Source organism: Cottoperca gobio, chromosome 17 (genome assembly GCF_900634415.1).
Source record: "Cottoperca gobio chromosome 17, fCotGob3.1, whole genome shotgun sequence".
Lineage (NCBI taxonomy): Eukaryota > Metazoa > Chordata > Actinopteri > Perciformes > Bovichtidae > Cottoperca > Cottoperca gobio.
This window is the reverse complement of record NC_041371.1, coordinates 21,411,969-21,438,863: the sequence shown is the minus strand read 5'-3', so window position 1 is coordinate 21,438,863 and position 26,895 is coordinate 21,411,969. Positions and strand designations below refer to the sequence as shown.

General features: G+C 40.2%; 3 protein-coding genes across 3 annotated transcripts; 2 read left to right on the top strand and 1 right to left on the bottom strand.

Annotated features, from left to right (window-relative positions):
* The first annotated feature begins 141 nt into the window (after positions 1-141).
* LOC115022696 (transcription factor HES-1-B-like) lies at positions 142-2,124 on the top strand. Its single transcript, XM_029453772.1, has 4 exons — positions 142-360; positions 454-549; positions 648-735; positions 1,431-2,124. Exons 1-4 carry the CDS (start codon positions 253-255, stop codon positions 1,880-1,882), a joined length of 744 nt encoding a protein of 247 aa, XP_029309632.1. The 5' UTR covers positions 142-252; the 3' UTR covers positions 1,883-2,124.
* Positions 2,125-13,326: 11,202 nt separating this feature from the next.
* On the bottom strand, positions 13,327-14,883 carry LOC115022428 (carboxypeptidase N subunit 2). Its single transcript, XM_029453404.1, has one exon. The coding sequence runs from the start codon at positions 14,881-14,883 to the stop codon at positions 13,327-13,329; it is 1,557 nt and encodes a 518-aa protein (XP_029309264.1).
* Positions 14,884-16,576: 1,693 nt separating this feature from the next.
* cldn1 (claudin 1) lies at positions 16,577-19,667 on the top strand. Its single transcript, XM_029453907.1, has 4 exons — positions 16,577-16,799; positions 17,796-17,960; positions 18,196-18,280; positions 19,508-19,667. The coding sequence occupies exons 1-4, from the start codon at positions 16,577-16,579 to the stop codon at positions 19,665-19,667; spliced, it is 633 nt and encodes a 210-aa protein (XP_029309767.1).
* The last annotated feature ends 7,228 nt before the right edge of the window (positions 19,668-26,895 follow it).

Genomic DNA, 26,895 nt, shown 5'->3' with positions numbered 1-26,895 from the left:
GAACTCGCACACGAGCCGCTCGCGTGCAGGCTCGCGCTCTATAAATAAACCCCGAGGAGCTGGAAACAGGAGCGGACTGGATGTCAGCTTGGCGAAGAGACAGAAGTCACTTGTGACATTTGTCATCAGTAAACTCTGCGGTGTGCCAGGAGAAGGCGGTACTCACTGCACGGGACTGACTTGTTATTGTTGTGCTTCATTCTGTTATTGATAAAGTTTGAGTTTGGAGTGTTTTTAACTGTAAACCTGAAGATGCCTGCCGGTACTTTAGAGAGAACATCTCCATCCGCTGTCGCTGCCACACCGGCAAGCGGGGACTCCACACCGGAAAAACCCCGGAGTCTGACAGAGAACAGAAAGGTATTACAACTGTTTGTTTTGCTTCTGTTTGACAACTTATTTTATTTTGAAACTGTCACCTGAACTGCTTTTTTTTTTTTTTTATATTTCAAGTCCTCAAAACCAATCATGGAAAAGCGGAGACGTGCGCGCATCAACGAGAGTCTGGGTCAGCTGAAGACCCTCATCCTGGACGCACTCAAGAAAGATGTAAGGAGCTGAGCGCTACACCTGTATTCCGAGATGGGTTGAAATTAGGAACCAAATTTGCACATTCAGCGCTAAATTGTCACTTTTTGTCCGTTTAGAGCTCCAGACACTCCAAACTGGAGAAGGCGGACATCCTTGAGATGACTGTGAAGCACCTCAGGAACCTGCAGCGACTTCAGATGACTGGTATGTAACTACCATGATTGGATCACGCTGATGGTGTAGCGTGCAGTAATTCTTGGATGTCTAACTTTAGATGGTAAACATGTTCCCACAGTATCCAATATTTATTGCTCACCCACAGCTGATGAGCTTTCCCTTCAGACTTGTTTTCACAAAGCCTCAACTGAATGAATAAAACATTTTCCACTTTCAAGTTAGCCAATTTGTCAATTATTTAATGATATTCTTTATATTTATAAACTATTCATCTCTAAATATTCTCTATCTCCCTAACTAAGGAGTCATAGGAGTGCCACAAAAAATAACATCTTAAAGATAAAAAAATGTATATGTAGAAATATAAAGACAAATAACAAATATAAAACAAATAAAAGTATAAAAGTAAAAAGTATAAGCATTTTCATTTATTTTTTGTATATATTTCTGTATATATTTTTATAAATATACATTTTGCATATACATTAGGCTACTTTTTTGTATTTATTTATTTTTATGTAATGTCATTTACCAAATGTATCTCTTTATTTTTCCTTATCCTTTTCCCTATTGCTTTTGTAAAAATAATAAATACAATAAATAAATAAATATTTATAAAAAATATATACAAAAATATAAATGTGAAAATATATCAACCTTTTTTTATATAATTCTTCTAATTATATCTTTATTAATGTGTATATTTGTATTTTCCTTTCCAGCTGTTGTGAACCCAGACCCAACTGTCCTCGGTAAATACCGAGCCGGGTTCAGCGAGTGTGTAGGAGAGGTCACCCGTTTCCTGTCCACGTGTGAAGGGGTGAACACAGAGGTGAGGACTCGTCTCCTCAGCCACCTGGCAGCCTGCGTGACACAAATCAACGCGGTGAACTTCTACACGCCTCACCCAGGGGTTCTGGGACTCGGACAGACTGGTACACAGATTCCAGCGGCCTCCGCTCCACAGATGTCTTGCAAAAGTGGCTCAGCGATGCACACCTCCCCCGAGGTGATGAAGCTGTACGGTGGCTTTCAGGTGGTGCCCACACCGGATGGACAGTTCGCTTTTCTTGTTCCCAGCGCAGCTCTCATGCCTCTGGGTTCACAAAACAGTTCTCACATGTCACCTGTTGCACCTCCGGTCACCTCAGACTCTGTGTGGAGACCCTGGTAGGAAATCAGCTCAACTTTTGGGACACAATAAAACATATTTTTGTACATTTTGTAAATGTTTTCAAAACCTACTTGAGAGGGATATATGGACATTAGGAGATACTCTTCGTCTCTTTGCTTGCTGTGATGTTCTCTGTTTTTGATATGGCACATTTGCCTCAGGAGGTCAAGAAAATCCTTGATAAGCTCTTGAAAAAGCACTGTATTTTTTTAGATTAATAAATTGTTTCTAGGATGTTTACTACAATATTTGTTGCTATGGTCTCATTTCTCCTCCCGCAAAAACCCATCAGGTTGTCATGCAGATGTCCATTAATTTAAAGTCAGGTGAGTCTGTGTCACCTTTGAAACATGCGACATTTATACAGTATATATGCAGTAAATATATATATATATATATATATATATATATATATATATATATATATATAGATAAACTTCATCTCATTCTCAATTAACATCCCTTGTACAGCAGCTGTTATATAGTCCCCCTGATCATCCTCTTTTGCAATAGCAGGGAAACCTGCTTTCTGGCTGGAAGTAAATACTTCTGTAATGAGATAAGGAACCTGAGAGGTCGTGTTGAACCCAAGAAGAGAGCTGTCAGTGCAGGGAGGAGGGTCTGTTGACACATGCAGGCGTGCCTGATGGGAAATCATGTTGATATAGATTAGGGCATGAGATAGGGCTAAATGAATATCAGAATAAATACAATACTGGTATAACTCATGGATTAAGTGTGTGATGTTACTTTTTGAGGTGTCTTCCCTGCATTATCTGCCACCAGAAGAGTGATAAGAGCAGACTGTAAATCTGATCTGATTTGATTAAATAAGTGTGTTTTAGAGCTGCAACGATTAGTCGGTCGACAGAAAAATAATCACCAACTATTTTGATAATGAATGAATCGTTAAAGTCATTTATCCTGCAAAAATGGCAGAAAATGCAGTTTTCAGCCCCTCGAATATGGAGATTTCATGCCTTTCTTTGTCTAAATTCATAACAAAAAATGTTGGGTGACAACTGACAAAACAAGATATTTAAAGACATCACCTTGGACTTTGAGAAACTGGGTTGTACACTTTTCACAATTTTCTGACATTCAACGTTTAATCGAGAAAATAATGGTTAGACGCAGCGCTAGTGTGGCTTATCAGCTGCGGGCCTGCAGAGCCTCCAGTCGCTGTCCATTTAGTGGACAGTTGAAGAGCTGACAGTGCCAGCGTGTGTCCTGAGCGTGGTGCTCACACAGCAGGCCACAAGCAGAGCGTGACCAGAGGTCACAGGTGCCCCTCATTCACACTCCGAAGACAACGCAGCTCCAGCAGCATGTTGCCCTAAATCTGGCAACCCATCAACAGACCTGGCAGCCCATCAGCAGAAGACAGGGCCTCCCTTTGACAGCTCTAAACAGTGGCACCTTCAGAGGCATATACACTCACACAATCCATGACCATCGGCTTGTTCCTGCCTTAATATTCATGGGATTGAAAGGATTAGGTCATAACCGAAATAAATGCAGCATAACCATTCTGTTTCTCCAAGAATTGAAAAACAGGTGCGTAAAAGTAAATATTGTTTGTATTAAGGAATAAAAACTAAAATTATTTTTGGCCACACTTTCTATGTCCATTTCTCTAACACATTATACACATATTTATAATGTGTTATACTCTGCTTACAGCACTGTATAACTACAGATATAAGCACTCATTCATAATGATTATTGAAAACAATCACAACACATTATAAAGCATTTTATAAGGTGTTATAATACTTCTATTTGCAATAATCCCTCTTGTAATGCATTATATTGTGATTATAAGTCACTCATGTTGCTTTAACTAAAGGGAACAAAAATCCACACAAAACCTAAAATTAATTTTAACATTATAATGCATTATAAAACAATGATAATGTATTACAACTATGGGAACTATAATACATAATGATCCTCGTCAGTGAGTGACCAGCAATTATGAAGTATTATGATACTTAACATGTGCAATGTGCATTGTGGATATTTGTTGGTGCTTGTAACTATATTTTATGCAGATTATAATGCATTATCAGTATGTTTATAATGCACTATAGACATAGAAAGTGTTACTTTGTTTTTAATTCTGCATTTCAACATAGGAATCCATGTAAATGTGAATTGAATCATCCCTCGGTCACTCTAAAAGTTATTAAATCTCCTTACTTTGTGCAAATGATACAGTCAATTAAGTTTACATCTCTGTTTTGGCAAAGCTGAGAGAAGACTGGCAGTAAGGAGGACTGAAAGACAAAAACAAGAGCTCCCCCTCCTATCAGAGTATCCTTTGAGAACACAAAAACAAAGACGGGCCCCTTTAGAGGCTCAATGGCTCCTCTCCTTGTGACCCTCTCCATCTTCATAAAGGGCCTTCCCCTTGTTTATCCAGGAAGAGGTTTAATGGCTGGGAGGGGGTAGAGGACCATGCTGTCACTTTCACCGTGCTGAAGAAGGCTTATTGTTGCCAGATCCCAAAGGTCCTGCTCTTAAAGGCTGCTAGAGAACTTCTTAAGCCTGGCTGTTCAGATAAGAGGAGCAGTGAAGTGCTGGACAGGTCGCTCCCGTCCACCTATATGTGATGGAGAAAATGGAGGGCTGGTTCAGGACCTTCAACAGATGACTCTTGAGGGAATGTGCGTTGTTTACTGGTGTAGCTCCCGTCCTTCCGTCTTTTGTCTAACCATTTTTTATGCCCTCTCCCTGGCCCTCCCTAATCAAAACCTCACTTGATGCAGTATTTTTCCAAACGTTGTAAAGCACAGAACAGTAAACATGAAGCAGGATTCGCTGTGCTCCATGATTGATGGCCTCCTCTCACAAACACAGTGACAACTGTGACAGGCTCCCCTGACACTCACCGGAAACCCTCACTGCCTCGCCTCCGTGGGGGAATTGGTGTAGTATTGTTCTTAAGGCTGTTATGGTGCCTGATGGGGGTTGAAATAGTTCACATCAAGGCTAATGAATAGATTATGCACTCGATATCAATGGTGAATGAACAATGTTCTTTGTCCCTTCACTCCAATTCATCCCTTTTTGATTTAGCTGGTTGTTTTTGAAAAACTCAACAACAAACTGGTGGAAGTGAAGCTTCCATGGGGGAAGTTAGTAACAACGTGACACGATAACACTGGAAGTGGAACATTTATCACTTTGGACCCACACAGAGTGATCATGGTGTGACTATTAAAGCCGAGTAACTCTGGTTCTACATCACAAGTCATCCCGTCTTCAAAGGGCATGTTGTGTTGAATGTCAGGGGGGGGCATGAGGCCTAGAAGAAGACGATAAAGAAACATTTTCAATGCAGGTGTCCCTTCAAAGTGAGACATCCCATAATACTGATGCTTCAATTACAGCCTTCACTGTTTGGTCTGGCTAGAGTAGACTGACAAACTATGTTGACGTTGCCAGATGTACGATAATTGTTGTATTTGTAAAATAACTTTTCCCTCTGCACGATGTACGCTCAATAATGCCAAAAGTGCCATCATGTAAGATCATTTGAGTATTTTGTGACACTCAAAATGAGTAGTTGCTCTTAGACAACGCTCTCTCATTTTAATTCAGTTCTGGATAGCAAAATATGGATCTTACGTTTGTATTGAGCCGACCTGAGTTTGGAAGAATTGAAAAGAAGCAAAAAGTCTAGTTTATTACAACTTGGGACTTACTTTTGAAATGTGTCCATTGTTTGTATAGATCATAACATAACATTGTACTCACTAAGCTATTTTGCCACATCCCTAAAGTGAAATCCAGTGCTGTAAGAAACACGAGCAGTCAGATAGATTTAGCAGGAAAGTCTCTTTCTCTTTGAGAAAGAGACTTTAAAAATCCCTCCAGTGATGAGGATTCTGCATAGAGAACTATTCCACCCTTAAAGGGTCATTTAGGTATTTTTCAACCTCAATTTCTGAAATTGGTGCAATGTGATCCTATCAGTTCAGCAGGTCAGTGTACGTCCACTAAAAGAGCTTGTTGCGTGTTCTTGTCACTGACAGACTCAGATTGTTATTACAAGAGTCTGAAGACATTATGGAAAGAGCCCTACACAGAAATGAAACGTTTTTCTTTCACTTGATGCTCTGTTTGTTATCGTGTCACGTGACGTCTGGAAGACAACGGTGGAAACGTGAGTGACAGTTGGAGACAGGAGGGCGGGTGCTGTCAGGTTGTTGTGTTGGAGTACAGAAAGTGTCGCTCTGTTTTATCTAAAACATTTTCAATGTCATGTCTGAATATTTATCTGATTTCAGAACTTCTCCAGTGCTCTCAGTAGTAGTTGTTTTGAGCACGTCAAGGCTGTTCTCTTCAAACCTGGAACCGGATCATGACCAGTTTTGGACCTGATGGAAGTGTATTCATAAAATGTTGAAGGATACTGCTTAATATGAAACAATGGCCTCTTCAGAAATTACTTCTGCTGCTGGAAGCTGGAGTGTGGGAGGTATCTTTCCAATTGTTTTGCAGCAACAGGCTGCTAGGTTTTTGCAGACTCTTCAATATTCAATGATGGGCTGCATACATGCATAATACAACCTCTCTAACTGGAGTGCTGGAAACAAAACAAGTATAGACGTTTAAGAGCAGGGTCCACAGGGGCCATGGTTCCTGATTCATCCTCCATAATTGTAATGTGATGATAAGGAGCTTATAGCCTCTTGTTATCCGCCAATAGGGACGGACAAGACAAAAGCCAGTGCACCAGTATGCTAAAAGATTACCATTCTGGTGACATATCTTCGTCCACTTAACACCCACATCAGGTCAGCTGTTCTTAATTTGGTCAGAAAAACCAATTTAGCCTCAACCCGGGGGTCTGGGTGCACTGAGGGGTAAATATTGACCCTTGTGTGTAAGCAAGGCTTTTGAGTGTGTAAAATGGCGTATTTGTGTGTTTGAGATGTTCAGGTCATCGTGTCATGGAGGATGTGTATCACAGCTCATAGGCTGAGAGAGAGGATCTAATAGACACCTGCCCTCATAATAGCAACTGGTGATGGTTATCATTACACGACTGACTGAGCTCATTTAAGTGACGCTGAACAAACTCTCAAAACAATGAGCATGATAATCAAGGAGGTAAATGTTCTATTCATTTCTATGATTGTTGTCCTCAAGACAGACATATGACATATATGACATACGTTGTTACTACAGTATCATATTGTTCATGATCAAACTGATGACACACGCATGAACAGCAAACTGAAGTGAAATGAGTTTACATTTTCAGATCAAAAACTCTCATCTTGAATTCTCGCCCCAGGCACAGAGTCTGAGATGACCTCTACTCTTTGTCCGAGGACTCTGGCCGGCCCCCGCCTCCTCCCTCCTCACGGGTCCGTCTAAACTCTGTGGGAAACCCCCCAGTGCTTTGTGTTGTTTCGGACATTGTGTGTCTCCCCAGATAATGTCTCCGCCCCTCTGGTTCTTTCCTCTCCCATCTGAAGAGCTGCTGCGTGGAGCGTGGAGCGTGGTGTCCGACCAGCGCTGACTGTCCACTGCAGTACAGAGTGATGGGATTTGACTATGGGGGGGTTCAGAGCTGCTTTTCATCGTGCCTCAGGACGCCACTCAGACCCTGCTGCTGTAAGCTTTGCAGGCAGGGAGAGTAATTGGCAGTGATGGATGCTGACAGGTGTTTCGGTATTGAAGATAACTTTATTAACCTCTGAAACTATGCTGTACTAAACAGGGGTTTATTTTTACTAATAAGTTGAGCTTCGTTGCTCAAACCCACACAAATGTAATTTACATTTTACAGGTGATGTTAAATGTTCCAACGACACCAAATTCAACAACCATCATGTTAGCTAAATGAGTATACAATGTGCAGTCTTTTTTGCATATATATTCATAAGATTATGTTACTAGATACAGAATATCCTAAATGCAATATTATCATAAATTCCTGAATTTCTTTTCTTATGTCTGAATTTTAAGGAGGCGATAGATAGAGAGTCAGAGACCATTGCCTGCCGAGGTGATATTTACCTTCACCAAAGACCACAAGAAGGGAAGATGCACATTTGCTTGACACCGGACCACCTGTTTTTGTGCCCCTTCACTTGAAAAGAAAGGAAGTGGATGTTCATTTTGTGTGAAAAATGTTGGAAATGTGCGAACGTGCCCTTAGTTCTGGCCCCTTGGCGACAGCACAGCAAGGTGTGAACACAACATTAACATATTATCACTTTGTAAGTTGATATGCCTAATGTCCAACCCATATATCCCAGAGCAACATTAGCATTCATTTGGAGTCAGGTTTTTGTTGACCTAATGAATGTTAGTCTTGTAGTCACTCAGTTACAGTATTTGAAGAGGTTAACCCTCATTTAACAAAGTTACCTCAAGATGAAGATATTCCTTTAAAGGAGGCTGAAACTCAAACTTGTGTGATTCTGCATTTAAAATGTTGACTGTATTGAGACATTTCTAAGAACAATTACAATGCAAAAAACAGTTTACATCTTTTTATGTATTGATTTGAGTTGCTGTAGTTTTCAAAAAGAGATTTAGAGCTGCAATTCAAAAATCCCCTCACAATATAGTTACAGCAACAGGTAGAAACTTTTCTAATGAGTATTCTAAAGTAACAGATAACCTCACAAACCTTCCTAAATACTTCCACCGATATTTTGTCTGGGACTATGAAACTCTTATTTTCTCCTTTTAGCGCTCCTAAATGATCCATATGAACCCTGAACCTTTCACTGAAGAAAGATATGCATTTAACTACTTCCACTTGTCTTGCTTCTCATTAGCTAACAAACCTGTACGTTATATGTTAAATGTCCTGTTTATACCAGAGTTTTGCTCAAGTGAGGATTACCTCCAACAAACCTTACTTTGGAAGTAAGACAGCCACCACTTTTTGTCATGTGAATTGTGATGTCATTCAACACGGACCGAGGACCCAATCGACCCCCTGACCTTTGACCCTTATTAACCCCGGGTCAGAGTGCTGTATTCAAGCTGTAGCCATCTGTGTGCCTTGCTGTGTCGAGGCTGCCCTCCTCCCTCTCTCTTTATCATCCCTCCCAGTGTTCAGGAGCTTGTGAAACCCCGAGATGACAGGATGGTTCACTCCTATAATCCTGTGTGACAGAAATATATACATGTACCAAGGCAGTGGTGAAGTGTAACTAAACATATCTACTAACAAACTGTACAAGGACACTATTGAGTTACTGGTACTATAATTGAGTATTTCTATTTTATACTACCTAATACTTTAACTCCAGAGAGAGATATTGCACATGTTCCTGCACTACACCTCTATGACAGCTGGTACCAGTAACTGGTAACTTTACAAATCATGATTTTAAAGGGCCTACGAAATGATATTTCGTCAGTGTTATTGGATATGATAGAGGTTGCATATCAATTGTGAAATGTGACATATATATATTTTTAATATTGATGTATTCGTAATAAATCACGATCATAACAGCATAAAAATGACTTCCGCTAACAACAATGGATCGCTGCGCTGAGAGCATCCACTTCGGCAATGTTCGGGCGATGACTTCACAAGTAGAATACAGCCGCCGCCAGTGTTCGTCTGCGTTACAGCCGCCGCCAGTGTTCGTCTGCGTTACAGCCGCCGCCAGTGTTCGTCTGCGTTACAGCCGCTGCCAGTGTTCGTCTGCGTTACAGCCGCCGCCAGTGTTCGTCTGAGTTGAAGCGTCCAGCAAAGACTGTTGTCAATTATTACGAGAAAGAACGGACAACAATCGATCACCAAGGATAATTGTGAAGCGATGTGTTGTATGGGGATGTGGGGCCGTCTCCAAATCTAGCTTTCTGTAGCCAAAAGAGGATAAAGACGAGTGCGTCGATGAAACCGATAATTTGTGGGCAGCACTTTGAGAGATCGTGTTTCGAACAAACTATGCTCGCCAAGGAAATGAGATTCAAAAAGAATTTAAAACGGAACGCAGATGCTGTGCCTACAATACTGCCGAGACCCCAGCCAGCACAAGCCAGCACGCCGACTCAAACACGTCCGCCGGTGCAGAGTCCTCCACCAAAGAGACGACGAAATGCATTCGCCAAAAGGGAGAGAGCAAAGGTAAGCCGTGCTACTTGTTTACTGTATTTATTGTTTCAAGCATAAAGCCATAATCAGTCTAGGCCTACTGTATGTAACGAGTTGACATACAAATGTAAACTGTAATGTAAATGTTTCCTAAATTTCCCTCGGGATGAATAAAGTATCTATCTACACCAGGCCCTAGCCAATATCTGTGTTATTGTTTGTAGTATTAATAACTTTAGCTAATTACACTTCATGAGCTTAATTAAGTATAGATTCAATGTTTATAACAGGCTTCCCCATTTTATTCTGTAGTTTGAGTAAAAGCTTGAGTCTATTTAACGTTTAACGATCACCCTATTATTACAGAGGTATTGAAACATTGGTGAATGAAGCCACTGACAGAACTGAGGATACCTGTATGATCAGTGACCATCTATTGGACATCCACACTGGGGAGGAAGCTGTGTGTACACCAGTAAGTATACAGATTGTACGTCATCTGTACATTACAGTTGTAGTACCAGTAGACCTGCACATGACGTGATAAAAATACAATCACCACATGCATGTACATAATTCATATATTTGTTTAATTTGATATCATTGCTCTCTCAATAAATTCAACCACATCTTTTATTCTGAAAAATTATTATTGAAATATTTATTAGTAAAGTTGTGTTTTGTATATTTCAGAGATGTCAGAAAGAAATTGCTGTGCAGACAGATCCCCCTCCACGGACACACCACAAGTCCATGCAGGCGCGACCACGTGTCAGGTCAGCTGGACTGCAAGTTCCAATCCAAGTTGGTTGTTCCAAAGGTCAGCATCATAATATATATATATATATATATATATATATATATATATATATATATATATATATATATATATATATATATATATATATATATACACACACACATACATACATATTATATATAATGCTTGATTATAAAACATCTTTTTTGTAGAGCATGTTACTGAACTCTTGACCGAGACTCAATGCTTTGTGCCAAGACAATGTTGATGAGGAACCTTTCGAAGTCCCAGCTCCACTCAGCAGTCGGTGGAAGAACCAAACAAGAGGGATGCTGTTGTGCTGTATAGAAGCAGATTCAATCACTGAACTGACATTGTGTTTTGTTATTGACTCTAATAAAGTGCTGATACTTGAACAACGTGTAGTTGTCGGATGGAAACTTAGCACAGATCTTTTGAATGGCACATGATGGCATTCTGTGGTTCTTACCAAGTATTCCCAGCAACATCTCACCAGCTGTATGCCACATAGTGATAAATTCTGTAAAATACAAGATAATACATAATAATACTAATAATAATAATGAGCTTTATTTGTATAGCACCTTTCATACAAGAATTGCAGCCAAACTGCTTCACAGCAAAAACATAACAATTAGTACAAGGACAGAATAAGAGCATCTACAGGACAATAATCACAGTGTAGATGTAAATGAGTCTGAAGTACCATTATAAATATAACAGAATTAAAATTGTATAATAGCTGAATTAAAATAGCAGATAACGCGTTATGGTTATGTCAATGGTATCCTTTTCTTGGCAGCAGCTCTTCAATTGCTTCCATAATTGTTTTCACATGTACACCTAAATGTACAAAAGAAGAGTGATAAGGACATGTACACAATATGTAATATAAGACATCGTAACTTCCATGAACATCTGGTAAGTGTTCCGGCTACTATAGGCAGCCGTGAGACGCTCAGTATACAGACTATACTTTATAAAACAGCGCTGTCCTCCCGGTCTGTTTGTTAGCTCATAGCTAATGCTTTATATACAGCCTCGTAATATATGACGTTTGACATCAGACACAACGATAGAACCTCAACCGCAGAAACTTCGAGAAAGTATCAAGTTATCAAGCTTTACAGACGTCGATGTGTCCAAGTAGAGAAGTAATTGAATATTTAGCTATCGAGCAATTTGCTCTACTAGTCGGGTTCATAACTATTCAAGGAAACCAAGCTATCGACTCGATATAGGATAGCTTGTGCTCTATTTACGATCGAGGATAATGTTACGTTTTATTATGATGTATTTACTATTTATTGGGAAGTTCTATGAACTATAGTCAAATGTATATACCTGTCTGTGTTCTCTTGCTGCAGAGGATCTCCGCCAAATCCAGGATCACCATCATCCGCATGCTCGCTCCCGTCTGTGTCTCCATCTTGAATACTGTGTCTCCAGCTGCTCTGTTTCCACCACGTTAAACTCGCCCGCATGATCTAAATCCACGACACCGGCATCCTCTTCAATAAACTCCTCTTCTTGAAGGTGCAACGAGTCTATTGACGACTCACTGTCATTCGATTCTGTCGAAATATCAGAGCCAGAGTCCGACATCGCCACGTCTGCAATGCCGTCGGTGTATTCAACTGGACTGTGTTCTACTTGTGACGTCAGAACACGATGTAGGCTGTTTCCGGTAGCGGCGATGTCAACATCGGTGGTCGACATACTAAATCGTGATTTATTAAATACTTCGGTCATAGTGTCATAAATAACACATAATTTTACACCACAAATAGCATGTACTATCATCAGTAGAATTTCATGTTTATCATTTGGTAGGCTCTTTAAAGCAATGTGGAGCTCATATGATGCATTGCTATATGTTAAACTACTCGATGAAATATTGTTAGCAAAATTAGCTTTACCTTGACCAACATTCAAATGCTGCATACACATTAATGCGTCAGTAATAATAATCCAATAACATAACATATAACTATATGAAGGACAGGAGCTATTCCGCTTCTACTTGGGGCTGATAGCACTTTTAGTGTTTGAACATTTCGAGGTATGGAAACTTTTACGTGAGTGAAGGATGCCAGAGGGCAGACTTTGTTTCCTGCCTTTTCAAAGTGTCGTGAATGTTTTAAATAAACTAATCATTCGAAGGAGCAAATTAATTTTTATTGACATATTCCATTAGCAGCTGTTCCAAGACTTCTTAAAAACTGCTAAATTCCCATAATAGGACAAACATTCCTTCGTACTCTGCACTTGTTCTCCAGATAATTATTCCGTTTGACAGTGTGAGTGTTCATAAACAATGAAACCAGAAGCATCTCCACTGGACATTCAACATGTTTGCAGATGATTAACATCTTGCAGTTTCTTTCAGCAGTGATCTTAAAAAGCAGTGGGTGAAACTTTGCACTCTGCACTTTGCTTATCATTGAGCAGCGTGCATGTTTGCTGGTTATCAGCTGCTGAGTTACAGGTTTGTTTACAGTATTGACTGTGACATTCAGAACATATAATATGCATAATGAAGCATTTGCACAGAGAACAAAGTCTGATTAAGATGAAAAGCTACTGAAAGGGGATCTCGATCATTGTCTCATTGCTACACTGAGGCTCATTTTTCAAAATATGCTCCGTAATGCTGCCATCAGCCTCGTGAAACTGAACCTTCACTGTTAGTGGAGAGAATGCATCTACTTTACAATTGATGATCACAGTGTCACCGGAAGCTTGTAGGCTACAGCCGCGGAGATCAGGCATGTCATCATCAGACTCCGGACACGCCAGCTGGTCTTTGTTGATGGACATGACCGCTCGTCTTCTCAAAAAGCCGGGGCTTGCGCAGAGCATCCTGTCAAGCATCTCTACGTCTCGGCCGTTTCTCAGCACCCAGTCGTGCAGATACAACATGTGGCAGTCGCATTTCCACGGGTTCCCGTGCAGTCTCACTGTGTGCTGGATGATGAAAGGGTCTAAAAGGCCCAGTGGGAGAGTTTCCAGCTGGTTGTCAGACAGGTAGAGCTGCTGAATTAGTGGCTGGTCCTCAAACAGTTTGGCGTCCACCTTGCTCAGGTTGTTCTTGTTTAGGTGGATCGCTTTGATGCTCGATAGATCATTAAAGATCTTTTCGGGCAGCACGGTGAGCTGGTTTTCAGACAGGTCCACATTCTCCAGGGCTGTAACATTTCTAAATATGCCCTCAGGAAGGTCAGAGAGCTGGTTAGAGGACAAGATAATGTCGGTAAGAGATGTCAAACTGCTCAGAGAGGACAGCTCAGTCAATCTGTTGCCTTTAAGGTTCAGTTCCTTCAAATTTGAGACATCAAATCCAAACACTTCATCGCTGAAGGTTGTGAGGAGGTTTCCACGGAGGTTCAGCACCTTCAGATTGGTCAACACACAGAAGATATGTTCAACGAGTTCTGATATCTTATTTCCCTCCAAGTGAAGCTCTATGAGCTGAGAGATATTGTGGAACGTATCAGATGTAAGATTGCTGATGAGGTTGTTGTTCATTTTCAGGATCTCCAGTCCTGCAGGGCCAGAGAAAGTTTCCCTTTTTACGTCTTCAAGCTTATTTTGGGACAAATCCAGGACTCGCAGATTGTGGAGGTTCAGGAGAAGGAATGCAGGCAGATCTGATATGAGGTTTCCCTTCATCTGCAGAGTTTCAAGCTCTTTAAGAGAGTCAAACATGCCAGGAAGCACGGTCTTGAACATGTTGAAGTTAAGCAGCAGTTTAGTCAGGTTTCCCTGCTTTGAAAAAGTCCCCAGATATAAATGCTCCAGCCAAGGGTTCCCACTGATCTCCAGCTCCTGCAGCTCAGTCAGATTCTCAAAAGCCTGCGAGTGAATACTTCGCAGTACATTACTTATGAAGATGAGCTTGGTGATTTGGGGGCTCTTCTCTAAAGTGTGAGGGTACAGGTACGATACGGCTGATCTAATTACAATAAAGTCTTTGACCTCCCTGGAAATATTTGTGGGTAAAAATGTGATCCGCTCATCAGCACACAGTATTTGGACTGAAGTAAAACATTGGCAGTTGTATGGACAAGTTTGAGTGTTGACTTTGTGACAGAGAAGCAGCACCAGGAACAGGATCTGGCTCAAATCTTTGTCCATTTTTCACTGTCAAAACATGAAGAAAGTTTCTATGAATCTACAGGAAATCAAAGTCAATGTTGTTTTGATATATGTGCTGTTTGTTCACAAAAAGAAGAACGAGTGTTTTTCTATTTAAATAAATGAAATCCAACATACCTCCGTGTTACAGGGAGCCCAGAGCATTGAAACAAATTTCCCTGCCGATCTACAAACACAAAGTGCAAACGACAACAGGTCTGAACCTTTGGTCAGCAGCCAGCTCCTGTCATGGTTTCCTTTGCTCTCTACAAACAAAAAGTTGACAATTCTGTAATTCAGCAAATCAGCTTATAGAGCAGAAACTAGTTGACTTTGATTGGTTGCTATAATAATCATGTAGAAAAAAAGCGGAGGATTTTTGTCTTTTTTATGTTAGTTTCAGAGTTCTGTCCGAGATGAGTCACTGTTTACCAAAACAAAACAAATAGATCGGAGAGGAAATGCTTTCATCACTCTTTACAGTTTAACACATTTTCCAGAAATAACAAAGACTACTATTACTACTGCTACCACTGGTAATAGTCATATCTTTTGTAAAATAAAATAAATAAATATATATATATGCCTCAAAAGATTTTCAGGTAAATAACCTGGTTAAAACAGCAGGGCAGAATATTTACACAGATTATAACATGCACATACGGTGCTGCACAATACCACAGCAGCCAAAAGGCTGAGAGGGCATTGGAGAGCTGATCATATACAATTATTAATAAAACAAGTTTCTTTGTGGCGCCTGGTGTCATGGCATTGTTTCTTTTTTTTTTATTCCAAGCCCAGGATGCGTACTTCTTATAAAATATTAGATAGATTATTTTTATTTCTCATTATTTAAAGTATATAATAATAGAAGATATATTACTAATCATCTGCCCACTTTTTGTATACATTGCAAGTCCATAATAACACCTTTATAGTATTATTTTATTACTTTATTATTTGCTGCTATCACTGACAGTAATACATTTGTATATTTCATGCTCTGCTTGGAGTATAAACTCCTGATTGTGTATGTCTTATTATTTGATATTTATTTATTTGTGTTTCTTTTTGTCACATTTGTATTGTCTAATTATCTTGTTATTTTTGTTAAAAACAATTATCCGATTGTGCCTATATTATATTGAACTATTGTCATTGAAGACACCTTTGTAAACCAGATGGTACATCTCAAGGCATAATTCCTAATAAAGAGTTTCCGACAATATTTTGCTACACTTGTCTCACTGTGTTTGTTCCAGCAGACATGACTGATGAACAAGTTGTAGCAACATCACACAGATACTATAGAAGCCTGGAGTACTATTTTCATGTGTGTCTATTGTCTGTGTTGTTTGAATAATGTGTGTCACGATGGACACCTTGTCTTTTTACTGCAAACCAAATCTACCTACGTACAAATAAAACAACCTGAACGTGAACGGGAGGTTTTAGGATTAGGATCAGAGTCAGTGCAGGAGACCATGACCTCCACTAGGTGTCATCCTGCTCCTCCTGGCCTCAGGCGCAGGTGATGCGTTCCTGGATCCTCCCTCTCCTCTGAGGTGTTCTCTGAGGATGCACAGGTAGACAGCACTGAGTGGGATCACATCCAAGGAACTATACCAAGAAACCTTTGGGAACTTTTAAATCTTTTTCCACTTTCATCATTTTCAGTTTCTGACGTCAAACGATGGCCAATGCAGGTATTCAGCTTCTGGGCTTCACGCTGGCCTTCCTGGGCTTCATCGGCTCGATAGCATCCACAGCCATGGTGGAATGGAAAGCTTCGTCGTATTCAGGAGACAACATCATCACAGCTCAGGCCATGTTTGAAGGGCTGTGGAAGACCTGTGTATCCCAGAGCACCGGCCAAGTTCAGTGTAAAGTGTATGATTCACTTCTCCAACTACCAGGTAATGTTGTTGTACATGTCATGTTTTCATTACACAGCATAGTGAGATTATAGTACAGTACAGTATACTATGTCCTAAATCAATTTCTTCTTCTACAAAAATATAGGTGTGGGAAAGAAATGGGTCATATTATAAGGAATGGTGCCTTTCTCAAACAATATTAGATTTTTTTCCCAATAATGATTTTATGAACATGAAATTATGAATTTATGAAATGCCCCAATTTGAGAACTTTAAGATTAATGGTAAAACAGGAATGTGTACATTTCTCTGGTCATTTAAAGTTTAAGAAAGCCTTCTCCTCTCCCTGTGAAGCCGCTAGCGTGCAGAGACATGTCAGTGACATACCAGCAGCGGGCCGATCAAAAAGACACTTCTTCTTCTTTGACATTGATTCAAAAGGAATAGACAATGTGGATGGTGTTGGACAAATGTTAATGCATCTGTGTAAATGGATTTTTATTTTCTATATAATAAAAGGCTTGTACGAGGTTCATCAGAAAGGAATGTTTCGAGTACCTCAGCTGGATGTGACTTCTTCACTCCCGCCTGTTCTGTGCCTGTTGTACACAAGAGGAAGAACACTGAGATTCAATAAAGAGACTTTTTAACCTCAGGCTTTATTTGAGATATAATAGAAATAGAGGTAATCACTGTTTGCAATTAAGATTAATTTGCAGTTAGAAAACAAAGAGTAGGGATGACCCAGGGGGGGAAATCCTAATGAGATTTAAAAACAAGTCAACAGGAAGTACACTGAGCTACTTCACTTTACAAGGTCCAGAAGAGGATTAAAGTCACATTTGAAAAAGTAGTTTGAGTTTAAAGATAGAACTCAAATACGTTTTTAAAACAAATTCTGATTTTAAATATTTCACCAGTGGCGATATATAAATGATATAATGATATAAATAAATATATAAAACTTTAGAAAGCCGTGACATTGAATGAAACCTGCTTACATCAAGCGACCCTGTGCCGTGTCTTTGTCTGCAGGGATTGTGCAGGGCACCCGAGGGCTGATGCTGTGCTCCATCATGCTGTGCATCATTTCTATCTTGGTGGCCGTGGTGGGAATGAGGTGCACCACCTGTATGATAGATCAACCGGAGCAGAAGGACAAAGTGGCTCTAGCTGGAGGGGTTATCTTCATTATTGCTGGTCAGAGTCCACTCAGTTCAGACACACACATGCAATGAATATACACACAGCTTGAACACACTGCTGGAGGGACAGTTTCTGACCTAAAGAAGTTGCCCCACGCTACTCTGCGTCTATTTCACCACGAAATGACCACACATCTTTAACATGATTTGGCTTGTAGTGAAGTTAAATACATAACAGATGATGCAGTCCTGCAATCATATAAATAGTTTTTCTGCACATGTGTTTTCAGGTCTGCTTGCTCTGGTGGGAACGTCTTGGTATGGCCACAGAATAGCCAAGGACTTCTACAACCCATTCACCCCGACTAACTCCAGGTGAGGTCGTCCTTCTCTGCCCCTTTAAGCAAAGTATCAGGCCTCACTGTGGCTGTGTTATGACACAGAAGATGGACACTTGCAAACAAACTGTCTTTTATTACGCTTCTGTGCACCTGCCACTCCAAGTTAGCAATCATTAGTACACACTTAAAGGAATAGTTTGTATTTTCCGTGATGGAATAAGTGCTCATATTTAAAATAAATGTAATTCCTTACTTCCCTCAAGATTTTACTTAAGTAAAAGCTACAATCAGTACAAAATAAATAGTATTAAAAGTAAAAGCTATTGCTGGGACCTACTAACTAACTATTTTGGATACTTCAATGTATAGCACAGCATCATATTTCATACATTGATCTTATATATGTTTTGTAAAATCTAAATCTGGAAAATAACTATATGCATCAAATAAATGTCGTAGAATAAAAAGTAGGCCTACTCTATTTGCATCAGAAATGTAATGGGCAACAAAAGGCTATATAGCCTGTAGTAGCGTATAGAGTAGAATACAATGGAAACACTCAAATAAAGTACAAGTACCACAGAGACAACTTGTACTTTAATACAATACTTGACTAAATGTACTTAAGTTATTTTTTACCCCTGGATATTTTAGAAAATACACAATAAATATGAAGCTACAGCCAGCAGCCGGTTAGCTTAGCTGAGCATAAAAACAACATAGAAGTAGGCTAGCCTGGAGTCGTTACCGTTAAGATGGAGGGCAACTAGCGTGGACTCCATGAAGTCACTGCAGCCTGTCGAGAAAAGGTCCAGCACATAACCCCACGTATTGTTTTTACACTACTATTTTTTTGGACAGAGCCAGGAGATCTGTGTCCAGTCTTTATGCTAAGCTAAGCTACCTGGCTGCTTGCGTTAGCTTCATATTTAGCGTATACAGACTTGAGAGTGGTATCATTCTTCTTATCTAACTCTCAACAATAAAAGCAAGCAGAACTCCAAACATTTTAACTATTCTTTTAATTTTAAGCATACTCTTTCACGTTCCTGTAATCAACTTTACAATAACGGTTTGAAACCACATGTTGTGATGTTTAAATGTTATTGCTGTGAATCAGATCTAATTGAATATAATAAAATCAGCATGTATTTAGATTTGTAAAGCTGGTATATTTGTAAAAACACAACAACAAAAACTTTATTTATCTGTCTTTTCCAAATGTCCACATAAGTATCAGTGTGATGTGAATCATTCGCAGGTATGAGTTTGGAAGCGCCCTGTTTGTTGGATGGGGAGCTGCCTGTCTGATCATCATAGGAGGGAGCTTCCTCTGCTGCAACTGCTCCAGCAAGGACTCAGGGAAATCCCCGCGCTTCCCAGCGTCCCACTCCTCAGGCCAAGGCAAGGACTACGTTTAGGACAATCCCTCCACCCAGCCTCCACTCAAGGAACAAGGCTGCAGGGAATTGTCTTCTGTACTTCATTCAGATTTTTTTTTTTATGTTTTTGAACGTGTATATTTGTAGGTGTTAGATTTGGAGTATGTTAATATTTGTTGAGAAATACACTCCATGCAGCCTACAGAAAGCCACACTATAAATGTTTGGCCTCTCAACTTCTACAGATTAACCATGGACATTAATATTAAAGATGACAACATTAGTATACATGTGCTGAGGGTGTGATAGTTTTACTTTTATTTGTTTGGAATCTTGCCATAATTATTTCATATCATATACAATAAAATCCTTGTTACTTTCCTAGTATTGTTTCCTAATATGCATTTTTTTATTGGGTTTTCGGGTTTTGTTTTGTTTGTTTTGTAGCCCAACACAAGGCTGGTGTTTAAATCCCATATAAGCCCAAAACCAACAATGTGTTAGTGTCTCTTGATACTTTTGATCTCAACCATAAGCCTTCCTTCCACGCTATATCTTTAGAAAAGGTCACAAATACATAAACTAATTTAAAAAGGGATCAGTTATTTCCTAAATCTGCAAATATCCAAAACTAAAGTAAAAACTGAGGAGACATGGCTGATATGAGACCTGAGTTAAGATAGTCCTATGGCAAGAGTGTGTGTGTGGGGGAGGGAGTAAGAAAGTCCCCCGCCCACTTCCCCCATGCATCCCAAAGTGATGCATTACAGCAGCCCCCATACTACACATCTCCACTCTGTAGAAAAGTGACAGCAAACAGGATATAGATGTCTGTTTAACGCTCCAACATAACCATTCAACTTTTCTCAAAAAGGTAATTAAGGACTTTAGAGGGAAGATATTTAGGTTTAGAGAAGAGAATGAAAAGTTAAGTCTGTGAAACCTTTTTAAAAAAGTTTTCATTGTCCACATGTCGCAGTGAGTGCTGCAGAAATGTGTTGCCTCAGGGAAGACAAAACTAACCCCAACATCATGTGAAAGGAGGCCGGGGAGCGGCTCCTGACAGGCATACCTCAGACCAGCGGCTCCTGTCCCAACATGCCTCTTCACCCTGAAGTCATCAGACTTTAAGGAAACCACATTCCAAATCATTTTACCCACCACACACGGGTAACTCACACTGTGTGCTTCTCTATACGGAAGAATTAAAGAGCATTTTAACTCACCAGCACACACACAATATACTGTTTTATGTACTGAACACACAGTGGCCACTTCCAACACAGTGCAGTGATTCTGCAGCAGGGAGCGCCACCACCTGGTCGTACTCCAGTCTGCTGCTCAAACGGGCCCCTGGGCACTGACATGCAAAAGGCCCCACCAACCCTCCTACTACACAGGAGCGAGACACACACACTTTATGGTTGTTTGGCCTCTTTTTGTTGTTGTTTTGTGTGTCTTTGCAGTTGTTACATACCTCTCTGTGGTTGTGTGTCTCTTTGTAAGTGTTCTGGTCTTTTTGTGGTTATTTTCTGTCCGTGGTTGTTTTGCCCCTTTCTGTAGTTGGACTGAGTCTATTTGTCGACATTGTGTCTCTTTGTGGTTTATTTTTTCACTTATATTTTGGGTCCCTTCTTGGTTGCTATGTGCCCCTTTTTCAGGTAAAGGCCAGAGGGGCCCCCGACACTGGCCCCTGTGCCCGGTAGGCCCGTTAATCCATCCATGCTAGAGAGCTGCACTTGTAAAAACAAACAGAAAAGCTGGATGTCTGACAATAAACAAAGTTTAAGTTGAACTTGTTTATCCAAAATAAATCAACCCAAAAAGACAAAGAAAATAAAAGAGGAAGGAAAACTAGGAGGCCGACATGCAGCAAAGGTCTCCTTCTGGACTCAAACCAGGGTTAGTTTCAGTTACAGCGTCTCGAAGCAGCAGGAGGATGATCCTCCATAACACATTCTGTACAACAGTTTATAATCATCTAGAAAACCTGCATTAAAAAGTACTTGGTAGCTCACGGTGAGTCTTGATTTTAAGATATTATTGATAACATGTATTTGATTGATTGTTTTAAGAATTTGATAGTTTTATTTTACTTATTGTATTTAATACTTCTCATATGTAGCTCCTTTGCTCAGTGTTTCAAAGCTTTAAAACATAAAATCTGCCATTTCTATCTTGTAAAGCACTTTGTAACTTTGTTTTGCTATATACATTTTTCTTTTTTCATTGTTATAACTTAGACATATTTGCATGTTATGTGCCACAAAAAAAAAATCCTGATTCCAAAATGCAAGAAGCACAGATTGAACCAAAGATTGCATTCCTTCATAAGCACGATAACATACAGATATAATAGAAACTCACGTTGGAGCAGATTCAAAGGTCAGGAAAAGTATTTCTTTAAGATATGTTTTCACATTAAATATACTTCATCATAATATTATTCATATCTGAAGGTGTATTTAATCGAAGCGTGAACCCTGACGGACTTCCTGACGCATTTCTGTGGGATTGTAGCACATGCACTTGATCCCATTGACATTCTCACATCCAGAGTAACACATGAATGAATGTTGAATTTCATTTCCTGAGAAGTTACAGAAAATATAGTAAGTATGAATGAATCATCAAAACCTTCTTCTGTTACAGCAGCTTTTCAAATCCAACTTCCTTCATTTGGGGAGCAAAATACGAGAAGTGAAAGTGCAAAGTTCAGGTCCTGCGGCTGTCGTGTGGTAATGGGAAGATACACATTTATTTGTCATTTGGATGAACATCAAAAGTACAGTTATGAATGTCCTGATGGGACAGATTGATACAAGTTATTCATCAATACATACATAAAGAGAAATACAATCTGGGTGAATTGGAAAGTCTTGGATGACGGATCCAAATATTTCAAACTACAAGCTACAATATAAAGATGTGATTCAAAATGTTAAACAATGTTATGTCTTAATCCATTATCCTTCCATTCTATGAGAAAGAATAAAGTATCTGCTGTAACGTAAAGTCCTGAACGTATTGTGAAATATGCAAAAACAAACGTGAACAGTGATCAGTACGGCCACTAGAGGTCAACAGAGGACAGGTTTTGGCTTGATTTCCAACACCTGACATGAAACTAACTAGAGATCAAAGCAAGAATACTAATACAATATGTGATGTAATGTCTACATTAAGGTAAACACTGTTATTAACACCATCAATGACCTCCGACAAGTTAATGTGGGGTTTGTTCCGAGATGTTAATACAACATGAATACATCTAATAACATTTTCACCACATAAATAACTAAAAGGATACTTTGTGATATGAAATTAATTTATCAATGCAACAATCAAAAATGTCCAAATACACTTCTAATTCTACATGAGCCTCGAGTTTACATCTCCCAACATGAAATCAGTGTCAAATGTTTTCAGTCGGTCAACATGACACTAACAGTATTATACATTTTGTAAACTTGCACATTTCCAAGAAAAAGTGATCATATCTTCAGTTTATTCTTTTTTATTTTTTTTAATGACCACCTGAAAAATATTACATTATCGGTTTAAATGTTATTACAATACCAGTCAGGACATTTGAGTTATTAGTTAAGTTATTACATTATAAGGTTATATTACATTTTTGATCAGGTTAATTCTGTTACACTTTCTGGCAAAGATTACATTAATGGCTGCTACACATCTTACATATAAATGTTTAGGATTGTGGGAATAGTTGAAAGGAGCAGATTTCCATCAAGGGGTGGCTGTGGACTGTACAGGTCCCTGGGAGTTCACCTGGATAATAAACTGGACCGGGCCAAGAACACCGAGGCTGTGCACCAGAAGGGCCGGAGCCAACTCTACTTCCTGCGGAGGCTCCGGTCTTTCAATGTCTGCAGTGTCATGCTGTGAATGTTCTACCTGTCTGTGGTAACAAGTGCCATCTTCTTTGCGGTCGTGTGCTGGGGCAGCAGGTTGAGGACAGTCGACACCATCAGTATCAATAAGATCATCAGGAAGGCGGGCTCTGTCCTGGGGAGTGGAGCTTGATTTGTTGGTGGTGGTGTCAGAGAGGAGGATGCTGTGCAAGCTGTGAGCATCTTGGACACTGACTCACCCTCTCCACCATGTGCTGTCCTCATACAGGACCTTCAGCAACAGACTTATACCCCCAAGATGAAACTACAGTACAGCAGCTCATCCGTTTAAACACAATCGGATATCAATACACTAAATCCACACACTGAACACTCAAACAAGTAGCTCATTAGTTAATCATGCACACTGCCCAAATGGTGTGCAGTGTGCCGCGAGTCAAATCCCTGTGTGCCGTGGGATTTTGAAACAATTAGGCCTATTGTATTCTCTCCTTACCTTTCCTCCGCTGTGTCTCTGATTAAGTGTGTACGCTCGCCCTCGTGTGTGTGTGTGTGTTTGTGTGTGTGTGTAGGTTCTGAAGCGGAGCTCCGCCCTTCACGAAGCAGAGTAGAGAATGTAAATACGCAAAGCAACTGAAACGTGCACATAAATGTTCAATGTGAAAAGTGAGTTGTGAATATATATAAAAAATAAAGTCTTGAATTTCAGGGTTTTCAGTCTTGAATCGGTACTTTGTCCTACACACTTATTTCACAATGTAGAAACAATAGGTCTTATATGCTTTGGCCTAAATATAAATAAAACAATCATTTAAAAAAAAGAAATATGTCAAAGCGAACCTGGTTTTAACCATCTGCACATGGTGGGAAATATTAGAGTGTGACACATCAAAGGCTCTCTGCTAGTGTGGAGGAGAACAGCTTCTTACAAGGACTAAATAAATGTCCACAGAGTGATAACAGTGACACTATGTGTTATAGAGGGGATTCACACAGGTGTGCCTTGACATTTTGGCTTGGTCTTTGGTGTGCCTTGGCCACAGACAGTTTGGGAACCCCTGGAGTAGGACTAGACATGTCCAAAAAAACAAAAGACATTAAGCAGCTACTTTGATGTTTCGCCACATGCAAAAATAAACAGCAAACCAAGCCGGAGCAGAAGAAAATATTTTTTTCTGACAAGTGGCTCCAAGACGTGCCATGGCTGGATGCTAATGATGAACGCAGCGAAATGTTGTGCAAAATATGCCTCTCGCATCCACAGCAGACAAAACAGGTGCATTATATAAAAGGCTCAAATCATTTCAACCACATTTTGTTTGAAAAACATGAAAATAGCACGGAGCACGTTAATGAGGCACAAGCTATTGCTAATAAACAAGCTCGTAAAGAAGAACTATCCAGCCACCCACTTGCTAGCTAGCGATACAAGCTCAATGAAGAACAACTGCAAGTCCTGTATAATATTTTTCTCCTTTCATAAAGCTGAACATGGATGTCCCATGTCTTCCTGTGCTGAGGATATTCCTGTAAGCGGCTAGGAGTAAATCTCGGAGGAGCATATCACTCACGTGAAGCGGGAACACGGATAATGCAGATCATCACGCAAACTATCAGTGGGGAGTTGAGACTCAAGTTGCAGTCTGCTGAAATCTGGGGGCTGCTTTTAGATGGATCTGAGGACATCACAAAAACCGAGCAGGAGATCGTTTAGATCGTGTCCAGCAACGGAAAGTTTACTTCGAACTTTCTTGGACTGATTGAACTTGGTGCTGACTGAACCGCGCACGCCATAACAGACGGATTTGTGAAGCTTTTCCAGGAGGCAGGCTTGGATGACTGGAGGACAAAGTTGGTCGCCGTGTGCACAGACGGGGCTGTTAACGTCGGTACGTGCAACGGAATTGTGCCAAAACTACGCCAACTGTGCATACCAAACACTGTCTCCTGGTACTCATCTGAGTAACTCACTAAGATGTTATGTACACCCCTGTGCATATCAGTACTTCAGCAAGCTAACTTAAGTCTAGAGTACATTTCTATAAAAGGTAAATAGGTTGGTTAACATGTTAAACATATACACAATTAGTATAAGTAAAACAAGTTGATTGGTAAAAATATTAAACTCAAGTGAGTAATAGAAGTAGAAACCTGTAAGCATGTGTACTACATACAACAAGGGGAACCCATACTGTGTGGACAACACACCCAGCAAGTGGTGGTGTCAACACCATCGTACATGCTTTACTGTAGCCACACATGTACATCTCTAAATATATATCTATAGGCAATAGGTTGATATAAATTAAGGGTAAGTTGTGATCGTTTGAAGGACGCAGACGATACGCCCAACACGCCAGACACACAGTTCCGTATGGCAGAAAATTGGCTCAAAATGTGTCAGAGTCCAAATACGTCCAACTTTTCCACAGCGGTGTTGTAGCTGCAGTGTTTCCCCTAGATTTACTGCTTTGGAGGGGCGCTCACCGTGCGTGCACGGCGCGGTTTCTATTTAGTTCTCCCCTCTCCTTTCTTCCGCTCTGTAGGTGTGTGCGTCAGCTGCGAAGCCCCGCCCTTCGTAAAAACAGAGAGAATGTGAATGCGCAAAATAGACAGTACAAATTGAAACGTGCACATAAATTAGATCAATAGCATAAGTGTTTAGTTTATTTACCGTAATTTCCGGACTATAAGCCGCGACTTTTTCCCCATTTTTCGACCCTGCGGCTTATATAACGGTGCGGCTTATCTATGGATTTTTACAGCTAACGGCCACTAGGGGAATTCCTAAATCTATGAATTTTACAGGTTACAGTCCACCGGATGCCGGGAAAAAGCGCGCAAAAGTAGAGAGTGGTACGAGAGACAGACGGACATTACGAGAGCGAGACAGTTTGTGAGACACCGTCATTATGGAAAAAAAACGTAGAAATGCATATGATGCAGCTTTTAAGTTAAAGGCAGTACATCTGGCAGTAAACGAAGGAAATAGAGCTGCTGCACGTACCCTTGGCATCGATGAGGCAATGGTGAGACGTTGGAGACGCCAGCGGGAAGAACTGTCTCAATGCAAAAAGTCAAAAAAAGCTTTCAGAGGTAACAAAAGCAGATGGCCCGAACTTGAAGACTTTCTTGAAGATTGGGTGAACACACAGAGAACAGACGGCCGAGGTGTTTCCACCGTGCAGATCCGACTGAATGCCAAAACAGTCGCCACCGAAATGAAAATTGAAAATTTTAGTGGTGGACCATTCTGGTGTTTCCGATTTATGAGGCGAAAGGGACTGTCCATCAGGGCGCGGACGACTGTGTGTCAGCAATTCCCTCCCGACTACCAGGAAAAATTAACAAACTTCGGCGAATTCACACAAAGAAAGATAAAGGAATATTCC

Excerpts from the sequence above, each read along its gene's own strand:
- cldn1 (XM_029453907.1), top strand. The coding sequence starts at position 16,577 with ATGGCCAATGCAGGTATTCAGCTTCTGGGCTTCACGCTGGCCTTCCTG. Across the intron at positions 16,800-17,795 it reads TTCACTTCTCCAACTACCAG|GGATTGTGCAGGGCACCCGA; the intron begins GTAATGTTGTTG and ends CTTTGTCTGCAG. Across the intron at positions 18,281-19,507 it reads TTCACCCCGACTAACTCCAG|GTATGAGTTTGGAAGCGCCC; the intron begins GTGAGGTCGTCC and ends AATCATTCGCAG.
- LOC115022428 (XM_029453404.1), bottom strand. The coding sequence starts at position 14,883 with ATGGACAAAGATTTGAGCCAGATCCTGTTCCTGGTGCTGCTTCTCTGT.
- LOC115022696 (XM_029453772.1), top strand. The coding sequence starts at position 253 with ATGCCTGCCGGTACTTTAGAGAGAACATCTCCATCCGCTGTCGCTGCC. Across the intron at positions 550-647 it reads TGGACGCACTCAAGAAAGAT|AGCTCCAGACACTCCAAACT; the intron begins GTAAGGAGCTGA and ends TTGTCCGTTTAG. Across the intron at positions 736-1,430 it reads GCAGCGACTTCAGATGACTG|CTGTTGTGAACCCAGACCCA; the intron begins GTATGTAACTAC and ends TTTCCTTTCCAG.